The sequence below is a fragment of the Amborella trichopoda genome, chromosome 13 (assembly GCF_054954075.1).
Source record: "Amborella trichopoda isolate Santa Cruz 75 chromosome 13, AtrichopodaSantaCruz75HAP2 v2.0, whole genome shotgun sequence".
In the NCBI taxonomy this organism is placed as follows: Eukaryota; Viridiplantae; Streptophyta; class Magnoliopsida; order Amborellales; family Amborellaceae; genus Amborella; species Amborella trichopoda.
Window position 1 is genome coordinate 9952297 of NC_142348.1, and position 16961 is coordinate 9969257.

At 36.0% G+C, this 16961-nt stretch overlaps 1 protein-coding gene across 8 annotated transcripts in view; it reads right to left on the reverse strand.

The window, feature by feature from the left end:
* Positions 1 to 16961, reverse strand: part of LOC18432182 (Metallo-hydrolase/oxidoreductase superfamily protein) — a 62821-nt gene that overhangs the window by 9017 nt on the left and 36843 nt on the right. For 2 of the 8 annotated variants that reach the window (XM_011624300.3, XM_006842292.4), the window contains exons 5-10: positions 15594 to 15669; positions 14935 to 15006; positions 10376 to 10461; positions 5316 to 5389; positions 1455 to 1500; positions 333 to 442 (exon numbers count right to left, since the gene is read on the reverse strand). In XM_011624300.3, coding sequence (XP_011622602.1) covers positions 333 to 442; positions 1455 to 1500; positions 5316 to 5389; positions 10376 to 10461; positions 14935 to 15006; positions 15594 to 15669 — 464 coding nt within the window. The remainder of the gene's footprint in view (positions 1 to 332; positions 443 to 1454; positions 1501 to 5315; positions 5390 to 10375; positions 10462 to 14934; positions 15007 to 15593; positions 15670 to 16961) is intronic. The other 6 variants (XR_016046841.1, XR_016046840.1, XR_016046839.1 and 3 more) reach the window with 3 other exon arrangements.

Below are 16961 nucleotides of genomic sequence, written 5' to 3' on the forward strand. Positions count from 1 at the left end.
AAAAGAAAATATATATCTAAATGATTTTACCTCCTAAAAACAAACCACTTCTTACTAAAAACCTTTTTTTGACATTGATCTTAAAAGTACGGGTCTTATCTAGAAGACAACCATACCTAAATCCAACACATACATAAAAATGGACTTATAAAAAAAACGACTTAGCATCATGATCAAAAGAGAATATATATATATGTGTGTGTGTGTGTGTGTGTAAATTCAGACGTTGTTTGATTATTTAAACGGGGATAAACTTAGCAAGTTTTCAATTATTATTTATGAGAAAATTGTTTTTTGAAGGAGACTAGTAGAACGATGGGTCAATTACGCACTTGAGATACCCGCAAAGCATCCGCAATGGCCAAACATTGATCCTGCCATGCATTGAAATTAGAGCATGCGGTGCAAGATCTAAGAACTTGTAAGTTGTTTCAAAGTAGTCCTGCATCCATAAAAGCCAAAATAACTCTCAGGGAAAATTGAGAGAGAGAGTAGATTTGACATGTATTATTTTTGTATTTTTACAGTTAAGCATGGGATATGACATCACCTATTAGGATAAACATTTACATACAATCTGTCATGCATCAAATAATTACCACAGTGCTATAGGGTTTGCCCCTCACATGTGACATATAGACAAGCAAATACTCATTCAAAAAATATATAGCTTGAGAAGGAGGTGTTAGAATGAAATGAAGGCTAGTTCTGGGGGTAGGAATGTGGCCAGAAGGGTGGAAAGCAGGGAGCGGAAGAGAGGGAATTCATGGTCCCATAGGGGCCTCCTAAACTTTGGGCTCCAAACCCGATTCTGTCCTAAACATTAAAATAAATTGGAGACCCAAGCATCCCTGTCTCTGGCCAGCAAGAAAAGACAGCTGACACTCTTGAAGAATAGAGTTTCCGACCAAAACGTCATATGCCAAAAGTTACTCTAGTGTCCGACCTAACTCTGAAGCGAAGATTGGACCAGAATTGGTCCAAGGACAAGTGCAGAGCACAAAAAACCCCCAAGGACCTACTATTTGGGGGTCCACTAGGCAGCCAGAGGATAGGGCTGATTTTATATATCTGTCGGACAACTTTCTGCCAACCATATAGAGGTGATCACTTGGCAACTTTCCTAAAAAGAAATGCCATGAGCATCTACTATGTTACTCGTTGAATCAATAATTTTCATACTGTGAAGGATAGAATACTGATTAATGAATCAAATTTAAAAAAAACATTCCCTCGACAAGTGGAACTGTCCTATACGAGTCTGAACCTACAATGATAAATTCTGGAAATCAACTTTGGAAGCATGATGGACCACATAGATCTCCTAGGTTTGACAACCTAAATTTCATTTACTGAATAAAAATATCTAACAAAGTAAATAAATAATGACTTTTTTAAAACAAGGAAATAAAAAGTGTACTCTAGTGACTTCTGAAAGGGAGTCATATGCTTACCTTCATGTTTCCTCCAGATGTAATGTCCAAAACAGAACTCCCTTGACTGGAACAGTCATACAGATACAATCAAATCGGTACAGCAGTTCCAACAAAAAGTTATATTCCATAGCATGAAAACATATTGAAAAAATCAAATAGGAAAGCTTTTCTTTCTGCAGATTTTAGGGGGAGATCTAAGTAGCAAACGAAAGCAGAACCAAGTCCATTGCTGGGCACAAATTAAAATTTTATATGTATCTCAGTTTGACATAGAACTCCTAATTAGTTCCAGAAATTTCTTCATAAAGCATTCTCATTCAAAAGTTACCAAAATAGCAATTAACTAAGGTGATACTCAAAATAAATTTGTTGTTACTAACAAGCAAATACAATTTATCATTATTCGAAGACAACATAGTATAAAACATTAGGTTCCTGTGTAATGTGACAATAGGACTTAGTTATGATATAATCCACCAAACCAAAAACTTTTCAGAAATGAATATGACAAACCTAGGATAGATCGTTAGATTAAATATGTAAAATAACTTGGTTCTCCAAAAGTGGCATCCACCTATCAGCTTCTACTCAAAATTCTCTAAGATAATTTCAGTATATACTCAAGAAAGACAAAAGACTTACCCATATCTACTCAAAAGAGCCCAGTGAAGCTCTTGGGACTTGTATTAGAACACATGATATACCAAAAGTGGTGTTCTTGAAGTACAGTGAGTCATCGTAATCCAAATTAAAGGAGTTAATTTCAGTTAAGCCTTTCTAGTATATTTCACTAAGAATATAAGAGCAACCTATATTCTCAAGTAACCACTCCTCTCTCTATCAGCTCTTAAATTTTTGCAAACATACACCATGGAATAAGTATGATATAGCTGGAGAATCTCCTCTCCATCCACATAAAGGTGACCTGAAGCTCAATGTTGACGGCATAGTTACTGGAATCATCCACCCCACGTGGCGATTCTTCTCCAAAATCTCGATTTGGCGATTCAATAAGTGAATCTTCATGGGACCCAATCCTGTAATGTTAGGAATCTCGCTTCCACCTTTATGGAAATTCAAACCTAATTTTTTTGGAATCCAGATTCCATAGCATCAAATACCGCAGGTCATAGGTGAACAAAACCGTGATTCGATCAACATGGAATCTTGCTTCCAGTTTTTAAGAATATTGATCTAATTTATTTGGAATCCAAATTCAACAAAACCTCATTTTCAAGTATATATAAGATAATATTTTTTTTGTAAACATAAACTCCAATTCCCTAATGGACTATTGAAACGTTTTGTTATTTGAAATTTATTATTAATGAATAGATGATCGGTGTCTAAATACTCTATGGGTGTTTACTTAACATTATTCTTAAAATCCGAGAATCCAAAATAAATATCTTGTTGTTAAATTTTCATTATTCGTAAATCAAATATTTTTACTCTCTTTTTTCAATCTAGAACCTCAAGAAACCTCGTATCTCGTTTTAGGCACTCGACCTTGATTCCAATACCTATGGGGAGCCGTGATTAAGGCCACCCAATACATCGATTTCATACCAGGGGAACCCTTGTCCGGGACTTTAGGACTGTTGAGGACACACTCTTGCGTTGTAGCAAAGGGATCTTCAAAAGATCTAGATTTAAAAAATTCTGGGAACCCGATCCCCCCAATTAGGGATCTCAATCACCGCTATTAAGGATCCTGACCCCACCTTAAAAATCAAGATAACAACCAAAATAATGATTTTCAAGCCAGTTAGGAATGCAATTATACTTTTAATATAGTTGCATTTTTTATTGGTTATAACAAAAAGATCCCTACTTTAAAGGTATGTATTGTCGTAGACTACATATATTCCTTAATGTTAGGAGCAAGGGATCAAGATCTCAAAAGGCCGGGATTGATATCGCCATAAGGTTGAGATTGAGATCCCTCACATTTTAGGGATTGAGATCCCTAACATATGTATTGTATAAACAATGCCCCCAACCATGGGATCTTCTAGCCTTGCACGATCCACCCACTCCCGATCGCTCTATCCCTCCCAAAGAGCTCCTAACCACAACAGCAATGCTCTAGAACCTTGATCCTTTTGCCCTGTGGAACTCATTTATTGATGAGCTCCTATGATGTGGTTGGGTGCACAATTCGAAAAAAGGAAGGAACCTCGATTTCAATCAGATTAGAGCATGATTCCCAAGAAGTAGGAATCTCGATTCCTGCAATATGCATTGCACGTAGGGCATTTCCTACCAAGGAATCTTGTAGTCGCTCCCAATTCTATACTTCTGGCTCCTAAAACACTTCCAAATCTCTTGTGCTTCAACAACTTTGGTTGGCGGCAGTGGCAGGATGGGGGCACATGATCAGATATTTCACATTCAAGAAAATGGCCTTTGTGGACCCAGTTGGCTTAGGAGGGGCGTCCCACATTGAGGTCAACATCAAACCATTTCGAACCAGACTTACAAGACTTCCTTCAATCTTTCCAGGGGCCCTTAATGGAGGAAGCTGACTCAAATAGAGTACATACAATCTTGGAGAATCACAGAGACTATGGAGGGGACTCATGATTGAGGCATTAATGGCACAATACAGTTCTTACTAGAATCAGAACCTGAAGAAACTTCAATTTTGGTGAGGATCTGTTTCTTTTTTTCCTCCTTTGTCACCACATGTATATGTCTACATTTGTGAGCATCACTTGCGAAGCAATTTGCTATATACATCTTCCATTAGTTTGTTAGCTTTCCAAAACAAATTGTTCTAACTAAACCTTCTATCACAACTTATTTGAATCTCTAACCATGTCTGCGTGTAAACTCTTAAAAGGTTTTTGTGCCATCTCTCTCGGGTATCAACATTAAAAATTATATGGGATTAAGTATTTAAATTGAAACTTCTAATAGAATCTCTCCATTAACTCCAAATGGTTCTTGGAGAAATCGTATAGGAAAACCGAAAGAAACCATGCAGGCTCAGGCCATTGTCCTTAAATGAACTAGACATCAGTTCCTCTATCATTGTCCATGTTAGGAATAAGGTGCAACTTAATCACCATTTTAGTGTATGACTATCAATAGAAATTCAGGTTAGTGTTCTAGTTTCTTTTCAGTCGTTTTTGTGGATCTAAAATAGAAAGCAATTGTAGACTAGCTGATACTGTGTCACTATTTTCTACTGAGACATTTATGAGTGCAGCATTCATGTGCAAGACAATTTATATCAACTGCATAGCTGATACTGTGTCACTATTTTCTACTAAGTCATTTATGAGTGCAGCATTAATGTGCAAGACAATTTATATCAACTGCAAACCAAAATCCAAAATACACCATGGTTACTTGTATCAATGTCAACTGCACATATTGTATTTTTATTTTATTTTTCTTTTTTGGACATTTCATTACAGCATAGATTTTGAAGTCAGAATTCAAACAGCCAGCCTATATAAGCAAACGTATTTCCTTCAGACAAGTAATTACATATTCACAATGTCTCTACAGAAGCATAAATTATTAATATTGACGATCAATCAATATTCTGAGGATGCCAAGTGTTCTAATAAACTTGCATAGACCTGTTTTCTTCTACAGAAATATATCAACTAATAGAATATTGTCTAATGAATGTTTATCCTGGATAACATTCAAGATCAATGAAAGTTTTTTAAGGACTCTGGCATTTAATGAAACCTCTCGTACTTTAGAATTATAAGAGTGTTTTATGACTATAAAGTACAAAGCCACTCTATTGTCCAGCATATATTTATAAATATATAATATTTACAGGTTACAAGAAAATGATTAATCAATGAAAACTATGGCCCTGGAATATATTTCCTTCTTTCAGCAAGACAAACTCACCCAACACAGTGATCACCAACAATCAGGGAATGTGTACCAGAATGGAGCAATGCTATATGTCCATCTGTATGCCCCTGTATAGAAGTAAAAGCGATAGTTTGATTTAAGACTAGCAATTTCCAGCTCTAGCACTAGTTCAATTTCTAATGAACCAATCAGTTTGAAAGAAACATTACTTTATGCAAAAAGTAAATCAAGGTGGAAAGATATGAAAACTACTCTAGATAATAGCATTGCCAATACGAACAAATAATCAGATGCCAAGAGATCATCGAATGAGTGAACAATTAAACTGATAAGAAAACAAGGATCACATTATCCATATTGAGTAAAATCATTAAAAAGGAGATAAAGCTTAAAAGCATAAAACCTAAAAATTCTCTATACTGCATCAATTAGTACCCCATCATTTTCTTCAACATAAAAAGCAGTTTCATCAACTAAATACCAAATGGATGTGGCTGACCAAGACAGGAACTAAAAAGTAACACTAGCAATATATATGAAATCTCACTTTCCCATTATTTCATACTGTTGATGATTAAGGTAAAGAGGGTCACATTGTTATTGTCAAGTTCATATCAAACCATAATGGGAGTACATGGAGTTTGTAGCTTAAAGTCCAACTATACATACGCATATATATGCATATACCATTGTGATGGATAATTTCATAACAAAGAGAGGCAATGCAGATGTTGCAATGAGTACAAAAAAGATTGGGCCTTTAGAATGAATCTGATGCAGGGAAATTCGAGAAAGCGGTAAAATCAGCAAGAAACAAAGCAAACACAAGAACATTTGAAAGAAACCTAGGGTTTTTTCTCCATACCCAAGTAAGGCTTACAAAAGCCAGCTTTTCTTTCTTTTTCAATCTCTAAAAAATCATGTGGAATGACCCCCTCAAGGCCCCACAAAACTCTTACATATAATAATTTAATATTCCAAGTACGAAAAGTGTCCAAATAGATAATACATTGACCCAGATGTCATAATTTAACTTTAAAATTTGTAATGATAGTTTTACCCCTGTGAACAATACCCATGAACAATACTCATGAATAATAATAGTGAGTAGTACTCATGAAGTAAGATAAAAAAAATAAAAACCCTAGAGTGCCTAAAACTCAAAAAACCCTAAAATAAACCCTAAAACTACAACTATAATATACATCCTTTGAAATTAAATAAAAATTAAAAATAAAAATAATTTTTCCCTCCATCATTCTCCCATGGTTGGAGAAAACTTGTCCTCTAGTCTTGAAGTGCGCTAAGATGAATCTAGCATCAAAACCACCTTGTTCAACCTTCTTCTTCTTTGTCGGCTCAAATATTATGCGAGGTAAAAAGAATTCCTCAAGAAATGGATCTTGACATACATATTGAGGAATCAATGATTATCAATATGGATATCCACAGACTTCCATTGAAAATTGTGTAGGAAACTTCAAACTTAATTTTCTGGTCTTTAGAGGTTTTCTCGACATCACTTTCGGAAATTAGGGTCACAATTTGCGGCTTACGAGTTGACCATGTTCTAATTCCAATACCCAAAATTTCTTGAATGCTCGACGGCTTCGATGTTAATGAGATCTTCAAAGGCTGATATAGATTAGCCCTCCTGGTGCCTTTTCTCCATATTCTTCACCCTCTCCTAAAATATCTTCACCATCATCTTGATCCTTATCATAGATCGGATTTCCTAAGAGATCTTGTTGTTCATTTGAGTATATACCGAAGATTGGTGGTGAATCTCAATCTACAACTTGCTGATTTTCAATACAATCTGCATCAAAATAAAAAATTTCATCATTCAAATCGAAAACCCTAAAGTTATGCTCCCAACGTCTGGGTCTTCTGTCACTATCCTCATCACTTAACTCCCCACGTGGAGCGCGAAAGTGAAAAGGCTCGTACTCGAATCCCACTGAAATCATTTGTTTCCATTGTTTAATGGTACCAAGGTGAGCCTTGAAAATGTTACATTGTCAAGGAGAGACTTCAAGAACCCACAACAACAAAAAACACAAACAACTTATTTCAACCAGCTCAAAGAGTACGAAATTTTACGAAACAAAACGAGCTCAAGTACACTAAAGGAAAGCATGTGGGAACATCAGCGGCAATAAGAGAGAAGTAGAGGAAGAGCCTAGTTTTATTAAGAATGACTCATATTAAGTAGGAACGGCAATGGTCCGGCGACTGGCCCAGCCCAGCCCAGCCCAGCCCAGCCCAGCTTAAATAGTGGCCAAAACCTTATATGTGGGAAGCAGGCTGGGCCTAGGCTTCAGTTTCAGGCACAAACTTTAGTAGGGTTGGGCACCTATCATGCAAATTGATGTTCAAGAAGGCCGAGACAGCTGCCAAGGCGGTGGGGGGTTTGAGCCGCCAGGTGCTAAGGCAGGCGCCCAGACCCAAAGGCGGCCTTCATTGTCTTTTTTTTAAAAGTTGGATCGCCACACCTCCCCCTATTTTATTGTATATATAATATAATAATAATCACAAATTAAAACTATCTTTTTAGTTTACTAATAAATTAATTACTATCACATGCAAAAAGCATTTTCGAGAAATTAAGAATTACAAATTAATATTATCTTTTGGTTTATTGATAAACTAATAATTATTGTTACATGCAAAGAGCATTTTCGAGAAATGAATAATTATGAATTCATACTATCTTTTGGTTTACCCATAAATTAATAATTACTGTTATATGCAAATAGCAATTTCGATAAATTAATAATTACATATATATATATATATATATATAATTACAAATTAATACTATCGTTTGGTTTACCAATAAATCAATAATTACTGTTACATGCAAAAAGTATTTTCGAGAAATTAAAAATTACGAATTAATAGTATCTTTTGGTTTACCAATAAATTAATAATTACTATTACATGCAAAAAGTATTTTCGAGAAATTAATAATTACGAATTAATAGTATCTTTTGGTTTACCAATAAATTAGTAATTACTATTACATGCAAAAAGCATTTTCGAGAAATTAATAACTTTGAATTAATATTATCTTTTGGTTTACCAATAAATTAATTGCTATCACATGCAAAAAGTATTTTCGAGAAATTAATAACTAGGAATCAATACTATCTTTTGGTTTACCAATAAATTAATTACTCTTACTTGCAAAAAGCATTTTTGATAAATTAATAATTACCAATTAATATTATTTTTTGATTTACCAATAAACTAATAATTTACTATCATATGCAAAAAATATTTTTGATAAATTAATAATCAATAATTATTAATAAATATGCATTAATAATTACGATTTTTTAAAAAAAGTTCGCCTAGGATTGCTCGCCTTACCCCAACCTAGTCGTTTTTCGAAAAAGTCTACCTAGGTAGCAGGGCAGATGACTTTTCAAAGACTGCATGCAATTTAAGGCCTGGTATGACCACATAAAATAGAAAAGCGTGGCCCAGCCTAGCAACCTGAAATTGGGCTTGGCCTAGGTTTAGGACTTGAAGCCTGGCTCGAACTAGGGTTTTAGGCTGCAGGGCATGGCCTGGGCCAACCCCAACCCAGACCATTATTAGCTCTGATTTTAAGATAAGCATTTTATGCTTGGGTATCACAGTTGTTGAATAAGTGCAAGGGCAATTTCTTAAATTATTTAGGGACATCTATATATTTCTCCTTCTATTTTATATCTTCACATGTAGACCTCAATTTTTTGATAGAATTATTCCCATCTTTAACACTCCTACAATATCTGAGCGGCCTAAACTAGGGTTGTCCTGCAAAAAACTTCGGAAGCGTGGTTAGCTCCTTTTTTGTTTCTTTCTTTTTCTTTCATTTTCTCTCTAATCTTCGACCTCTGTCTTCAGAGGATCCCCCTTTTCTCTCTTGCTCTCTCTCTCACCTGATTTCTCATCATCATCATCATCATTATCATCATCACTCTCTAATCTTCTTATGTCCCAAATGTCGACAGCATAACAATTGACTTCACTTCTACCATCTTCTCATGAGTGATGATAAACATGTCATTCTCCATTCAGAATAATACTACAGCTTCAGCTAGCAGCTCCCCGAAAACAAATCTTATTTCACTAGGATGCAACAGATGAGCAACCTCATATTAAAATTTTTGGGCCAATGCCATAAGCATGGATGTCATTGTTCAGTTAACAATGCAAATGCCTCTAAGTCTACCAACAAGAAAAGTTACATGTAAGAGTGAAGACTGCTATGCCATCAAATCAATCAAATGGGCCTTTGAAAGTCAATCACAGACTTGCTTACTGGACTTTTTGGTTGATTTTTGTTCCTCTAGCAAAATAATTTTATTTTTCATTTCAAATGATGACACCAAACACTCCTTTCTAGTTGCAACTTACTTCAATGTGGTACTTCAAAAACACAACTGAGCAAGTCTACTATTTCACATAACTTATATTGTACTTTTTTCAATAATCAGAGAAGTCATATCATCAATTTAAGCGTGAAGTTGAAAAGCAGCCTTCATGTCCATAGGACAGCTAGTCGATATGAAATTTGTCCTAAACTGTTATTAGTTCATGAAATTAAACTCCTCGAGAGAGTGTCAATTATATTATCAAACAACATTAAAACGTTGAATGTCAAAACTTAAAAGTATAAACAATGGCATGAATAAAACAAACATATTATATCAATTGTGAACTCAAATCATCAGAACACAAACCTAGAAGAACCCTAGAAATTCTGATATGAAATTTGTAAAAAAATAAGGGTTTTACTCTCATTGGATCCAAAGGCTTTCCCCCTACCCTAAAAACCTGTCTGTGGGAAGATTTTCTGCCCATGAGTGACATTTCACCAGGCGTCTGCTTAGTGACATCCACCTGAGGTGGCATATCAAGCAGGCTTTATGGTCGCCTTGCATTGAGGTGGTCACCTTTGACCACACATTACTAAAAATAACATAAATTATTTCACAACTAGGTTTTAAAATAATTTTACTATTGTCATCACCAAATCAAGCTCTGGACATAAACTTTAGTAAAACCATCTAAATGAAGAAAACGAAAACAGGGAATACCGGTGCAAATATGACTTCCAACTTTTGATCAGAGACTTTGATCACTTCGCCACCTGATAATGGGGTGTAACCAAGAGACCAAGAACCTAATACGACAAAACCACATACTGTTAGTAGGGAAACAAAGTATCTAAGAATGAAGACCCAACAACTGTTCATAAAAATTTCACCAGGACCAATGATACTGGGAAAAAATCCTGACTAAAGTTTCAGTCATATAACCTCCTCATAAACCAGCTGTAGGGGCACTGATATACTTTAAGCTCTGGTAGTTTGATTGACTGTAATGCAAATCTACCATTGCTATTCTCAGTTCTAATATGCAACATTTCAAAAAAACTTTTATCAGGTCAGTGTTTATAAATAACTAAATGTTTTTCTATTTTTTATTTATTCTGTAATTATAAGTAAATAATATTACAAGCACAAAAGCTCAAGTCAATATCTACATCTGAAAGAACTTAAAAATGGCTGTACGAATTGGTTCATTAGCACACTTAACTTCAAAAACCTTCATAAGAAAATTAAATAACCTCATAATATGCTTTAATTTAATCAGATCAAGTAAAATTCTCATATTTTGAAGCATTCACTGCTTGTAACTGCTATGAAACACTTTATAGATTTGGAGAATTGTCACTTGTAGTAAGATAGCCTTAATACGAACATAGCATTGATACATATTGGATACATGCAACATTTGTGTATTCTTCCTTTCTTTATTTTGAACTGAAGTATTTTAGCCATATGCAATGTTCAAGATAGCAGATTCGGCCGCCTAGGTGGGCACCAAGATACTTGAAGATGATATTGAGGGATTTTTGTTGGCTGCTAAACCTCCCTAATTGGGTGCATGGAACATTTATTGTTTCTTAAAAAAAAAGATCATTCCCTACTTTTTGGGCGTGTTATTTTATTGTGGAGTTCCCACTTAAACGTATATGACTTTGAACGTGAACTTCACTGACTAATCAAACTTGGATGGAAAGGTGACCTTTGGTTGCCGAAAAACCTCTTTTGGAAGCACTTTAAGACTCAAAAAGTTTTTGGATTGAATATTGTTCGATTTTGCAAGACAATGAAAAGTTCAATTTCTTTTCTTTTTTTTTATATTCGAAAAAAATCACAAAGGCTTCTTTGTTAGGGTGTTTTTCAAGCAAGAAATGAACGCAAATTGGTTTTGGGGAGCATTTCCCCCAACCCCCCCCCCCCCCCCCCCTCTCTCTTCCTTTTCCCCCCTCTTTTGTGGGGGAAATGACACATTTTCGATTGGCCAAGGGTGTTTCACCGGACCACCTAGGCGGCTGGGCAATCCGTCTAAGTGGACCTGCCGCCCCAGTGCATCTGGGAGAATGCCCGAGTACCAACCCGAATGGGCCCCTCCTAGGTCCTACTCAATTCGGTTGGCCTCCTAGGCCACCTAAAAGGCCAGGCTGCAAAAATTTTGTTCACTGGCCCCATGTATTGAGAATCATTTGCACAGTTCTTACATACTTATCTTCTTTATCGTACATCTGAACTGCAGCATTTTACTCCATACCTCAAATAATTCATTCATCATTTCCTTTGACAAAGACACATGAGCATGATGTATCGGTGCTTAGAGAATCAGTGAATCAACTCACTTCAGGCACTCACTGAATTTCCAGGACTCATAAAACTTCTTATACACAATATTTGATTTTTGTTTTCTTTTTTATATCTCAATAGGACAGTGAGTCAAGTCAGCCAGGATAAGGCCAAGGCCAAGATCAGGAATAGCACACATAGATATGACAGTACATAGTTAAGGGAACAGTGGGGGTAGGGTGGCGTTCCCGCTCCCATGGTTCCTCCAAGGGATCTCGTAGAGACCCCGGTTTTTCAATTTTGGGTTCTCGCTCCCAAATAAAAGGGATCCCGTTCCAACTATTAGTGGATTCCAGTAGTATTTCGAAATAGATTCCCGCTCCCATCAAACATGGTCCAAGGTTTTGGTACATTATAATCTTGAATTCTATATATGTGGAATCTACTTTCGAAAACAGATGAATCCAATTCCACAGTATTCCTAGACCTCTCTCTCCCCCTTTTATATAAGTGGCAACCTTTATAACAGAGCAACAAATTCAGTATTTATGCTCTGATCAAATACCAGATTATCCAATAAAATGTCAAATCAAGACAAAGTAACATTCATATTCTGATCCTAAATCCAAATTTATCACATAAATATTAGAAATTCAATGCATCGAAACCCATGCAACATTTGTGTTTCAATCCAAATACCTGATTATGGCATAAATCACAAAATATATACGAAAAGCAACAAAAAAAGCATTCATCTCATCACTATCTCTCCACTCTCACTCTCTCTCCTTCGCTCTGACTCTCACTCCTCCCTGCACACACCTCTCTCTCTCTACTGCACACCTCTCTCTACTCGCCCACACACACAACTCTCTCCCTCTCTCTACTATGCACACACAAAACTCTCTCTCTACTGCACACACAACTTTCTCTATCGTGTACACGCACACCTCTCTCTCTACTGCACACACACAACTCTCTCTACTGTGTACACACACACCTCTCTCTCTACTGCACACACACTCAACTCTCTCTCTTTCTTATGCACACACAAGAGTCACAGAATACACAGGGAAAGAGCACAAGCGCACAAGGAGGAGCGACCAGATTCACCAGAATGATCACCACAAGCTAATGGCAAAAGAGCTATGTGGGCTTGTTTTGGGTCTATAGAGGGAGGGGGGATATGGGCGGGGAAGAGGGAAGGTGGGGGGGTGTACGTGTTGGTGATCTAAGTATGTAGTTGATTACAATAATTGAAAAATCCAATTTGTGCACTTGTAGATTTTTTTTTTTTGGATTTATGTGTAAGGAATATCTTGGTGATTCGAGGGATTGTGTTATTAAAGTTATACCTCTAATGGGATTTGGAGTATATATAAGAAGGATGGAGTACATAAGTACACTATGGACTATTATTTAGCATTTATTAAGCAGTATATAAGCACCTGATGTATCAAATTTTAGTAATATGCATTTACTTAAGTAGGGTATGTCATACACAATAGATTTTGGACTAAGGACCACGGACTAAGGAGAAAATAATCCATACTCTTTACATTTATCAAGCATATAGGCATGTGTTGCATAAAAATATGGTTTGATGCACTTATTTAAACATAGGACGTCATACATATTACATTTTGGACTATGGACCACAAACTATATAGTAATGTGCCTAAAATTGTTTAATATTTCATCAAGTAACATGTATGCCTAGAAATAGAGCATTATGGATTTATGTAATTAGAAATTGTCATACGCTCATATGTACATATTGGATTTTGGAGCATGGACTATGGACATATACAGTAAAGTTGTTCAGTAGTATTTAGCATTTATCAAGTAGCATGTAAGCATGTGATGTATAGAAATGGGGCACTATAGATTTATTTAACTAGAGGATAGCATACATATTGAACTCATTCCCTTAACCAATGGTAGTTGTGGACCTTGGGGCCAATCAACTGAAGACCTTGATTCCTATACTTGAAGAATCTCAATATTAGAACAAGAGGAACCCCATTATATGACAAATGGAAACCTCGATCCCTTAACCAAGGAAACCTGTACTAACTCTACTTGACAACCTCATTTAATGTGCAGTGGAGCTTAGATTCTTGCCAATCAAAACCTCAAATCTCGCTCCCAAAAACCTAAGGATCTCGTCCCCTCTCTTGTTCATTGTATGGACGCCGATCCCAAACCCAGGGAACTCCCCGCAATAGGGCAGTTCGGCGATTCCCGAACCGATCCCGCTCCCGTCTCCAACAACTATGTGATAGTACCTATCCCTAGTTTTGATGATTAGGGGTAAGTTGCATATTCCAATCAGTAATTCCATCTGAAGAGCAGCAAGTATCAAAATGCAAAATACATCAGATACAAAAAACTAAATTACAACCATGGCCTCATAAAATGTATAAGCAATATGAGCATTACGATAGAGTAATACTAACACAAGCAATTCCCATTAGAGACTCCCAATTTCACATTGAGATAGAGTCAGTTACTTCCTGTATTGGTCGGGGACTGCAACAAGCTATCAATTGATTAAACTTTTGGGTTGGCGGAAAACATAATTTTAGATATGCCATCTATGTAATTTGCTCCAACGTAACATCGAAACCTTAAATTCCCTTTCAAAATTGGAAGATGTACTGGCACATATTTGCATATCTTTTTTATGAAGAAGCCTTTTACAACATAATTAAGGAACTTTTCAAATTCACTGCTTACTTTAGTAATTAAGCAGAAAACAATAGCGCTTTTAAAGCTGACAGTTAAAAGCACAAGTCCTGTGAATATACGGGATGAATAATCAAATATAAATGCTTTCAAATTCAGAAAAGGAAATTTTTTTTGCATGAAAGAACACTGAAAGAATCTTGCATTCGACAGGAATGCCATCTCATGTACATGCATGCATGCACAAGGATATTTTAAATGTGTGAAGATTTAAAATGTAAGACAAGAGGAATAACATTTACCGATACGTTTCATGGTGTTTTCATGTGCCAATAGAGTAGCTTCGGGGTTGCATTTTTGAATAACTGACAAACCTACAATCAAGAAGTTCCAAGTGCATGAAGTACTACTTGAGCTCATAATGAATGAAAACATGCTAATGTTTATATGAAAACAGTGCCGCAAAACCATCATCTTTCTGACAGTGCCATGAAAGCATTATCTTTCTGATATTTTTATGACAACATTATTTTGTGATTCAGACCTAAACCAGAACCAAGAATAACATATTAATCTATAAAAGGAAACAATAAGTCAAAAATCTAAGGTAAAGTGGTTTATGCTTGGGGGACAAATAACTGCATTTGCATCCCCCAAGGCATCCCGCATCCATCTTAGAGATAGATGTGGTGTTGTGGTCTCTCCAAAAGAAAAAGGAAAAAGAAAAATGAACAGTTAGCATTTTCTTTCAAAAACTATCATTTTTTTAGTTTTTTAAAAGTTCTTGTTTTTAACACATTCATGTTCTCCATATTAGAGATTATACACACCTTAAAGATTAGATCCAAAATCCATCTCAAAAATAGGTCATGAAGAGGAGATGCATATCTACATATGAATCCTAGGACTCACAAAAACCGTGTCCAAAATCTAAAGAAGCTAGCAAGTGGACAACTCTTACCCTCTACATGATCATAATGATGATGAGTTACAAGGACCAGTAACTTTCTTGGCAATGCAGCCACAATTTCCTCAAGCTGCACCATAAAATAACCAAGCACATCATTGCCAAGAACAAAAGAAAGAAAGGAAGAGAACCCAAATGAAACCAAGAACATAAATAACCAGTGACCATGCCACCTCAGAAAAGAGTCATCCCTATGGTTGGCAGTCATTTGAAAGACTCAAAACATTATTCACTTTGTCAGATCGAGCCAAGTATTATACATCATACGCAACCATCAAGAACCTTCCTCCAACAACAACAAGCAAAATCGAATGATGCAACTACAAGTTCAAAAAATCAAGCATATGCCTTGCTAATTATAAGAATTTAGTGGAAACAGGATTTGAGTCCCACTTTAATGCAAGCATCAAATAAACAAATTCCCATGGGGACAAAAACAAAAAATAAAACAACATGAAGAAAAATAAAAGAAATGCCCCTGAGGCCCCCTAGATTGCGCATGCTGGTACTTATTAAGCTCGAGTATAAGGATCTGTGGAGGCTTCGCCATCTAATGACTGTTGAAACAGGTCATAAGCCTCGTAAGCATGTCCATTGGTGACTGGTTCATCAAAATGCTAGGAGACTATCTCACTAAGATAAATATTCTACCTAACAAATTTAAGATCAACATCACATGCCTGCTTTACTCACAAGAAGCTAAGTTTTGCAGCAATGTAGATGGCCCTACTGTTCCACTTCATTAGTCGCATGGTACGCTGAAAGCTAACTATCCCTTTCAGACCCAGTTGTACTACTATAAAATATTGTGCAGCCTCAAATTTTCAAGTTATTAAATCTAAAGAAACTCCTAACCATTGGACTCACATCTTCCATCAAGGTATGGACCAATTATGTTAGGAACCTTTATCGACGCCTTCGTTTGGTTGCATTCCATTCGGCCCCCTATCTTCCCCAACACTTAAAGTCTAAAAATCTCACTACAGCCCAAAGTTTTCTTATTTCCATTTGTTATCCTGAAGTATGGATTCATTAAATGAATAAGATATTGCAACCTACACAACACATTTCCTCAAATTTCTGAACTTCATGTATCTAGAATTGAACTCAATGATCAAGATAGCATTTGATATTTCCAAGATACAATTGGTCATACATGGCCAATTTCTCTCAATGGAAAATGAACTTTACAATCCGGTATCTGACATAATAAAGGAAACTAATTCAAGTCCATGAAAGAGAGCTTGACCAGAAACACATTTTACTGATCATACATACAGACCTAGTGAATGACTTGATGCATGTGAGGATTGACTTCTTCGTGGTTACTTATGTGGAAAGATTTGGCAATCTCCTATACCA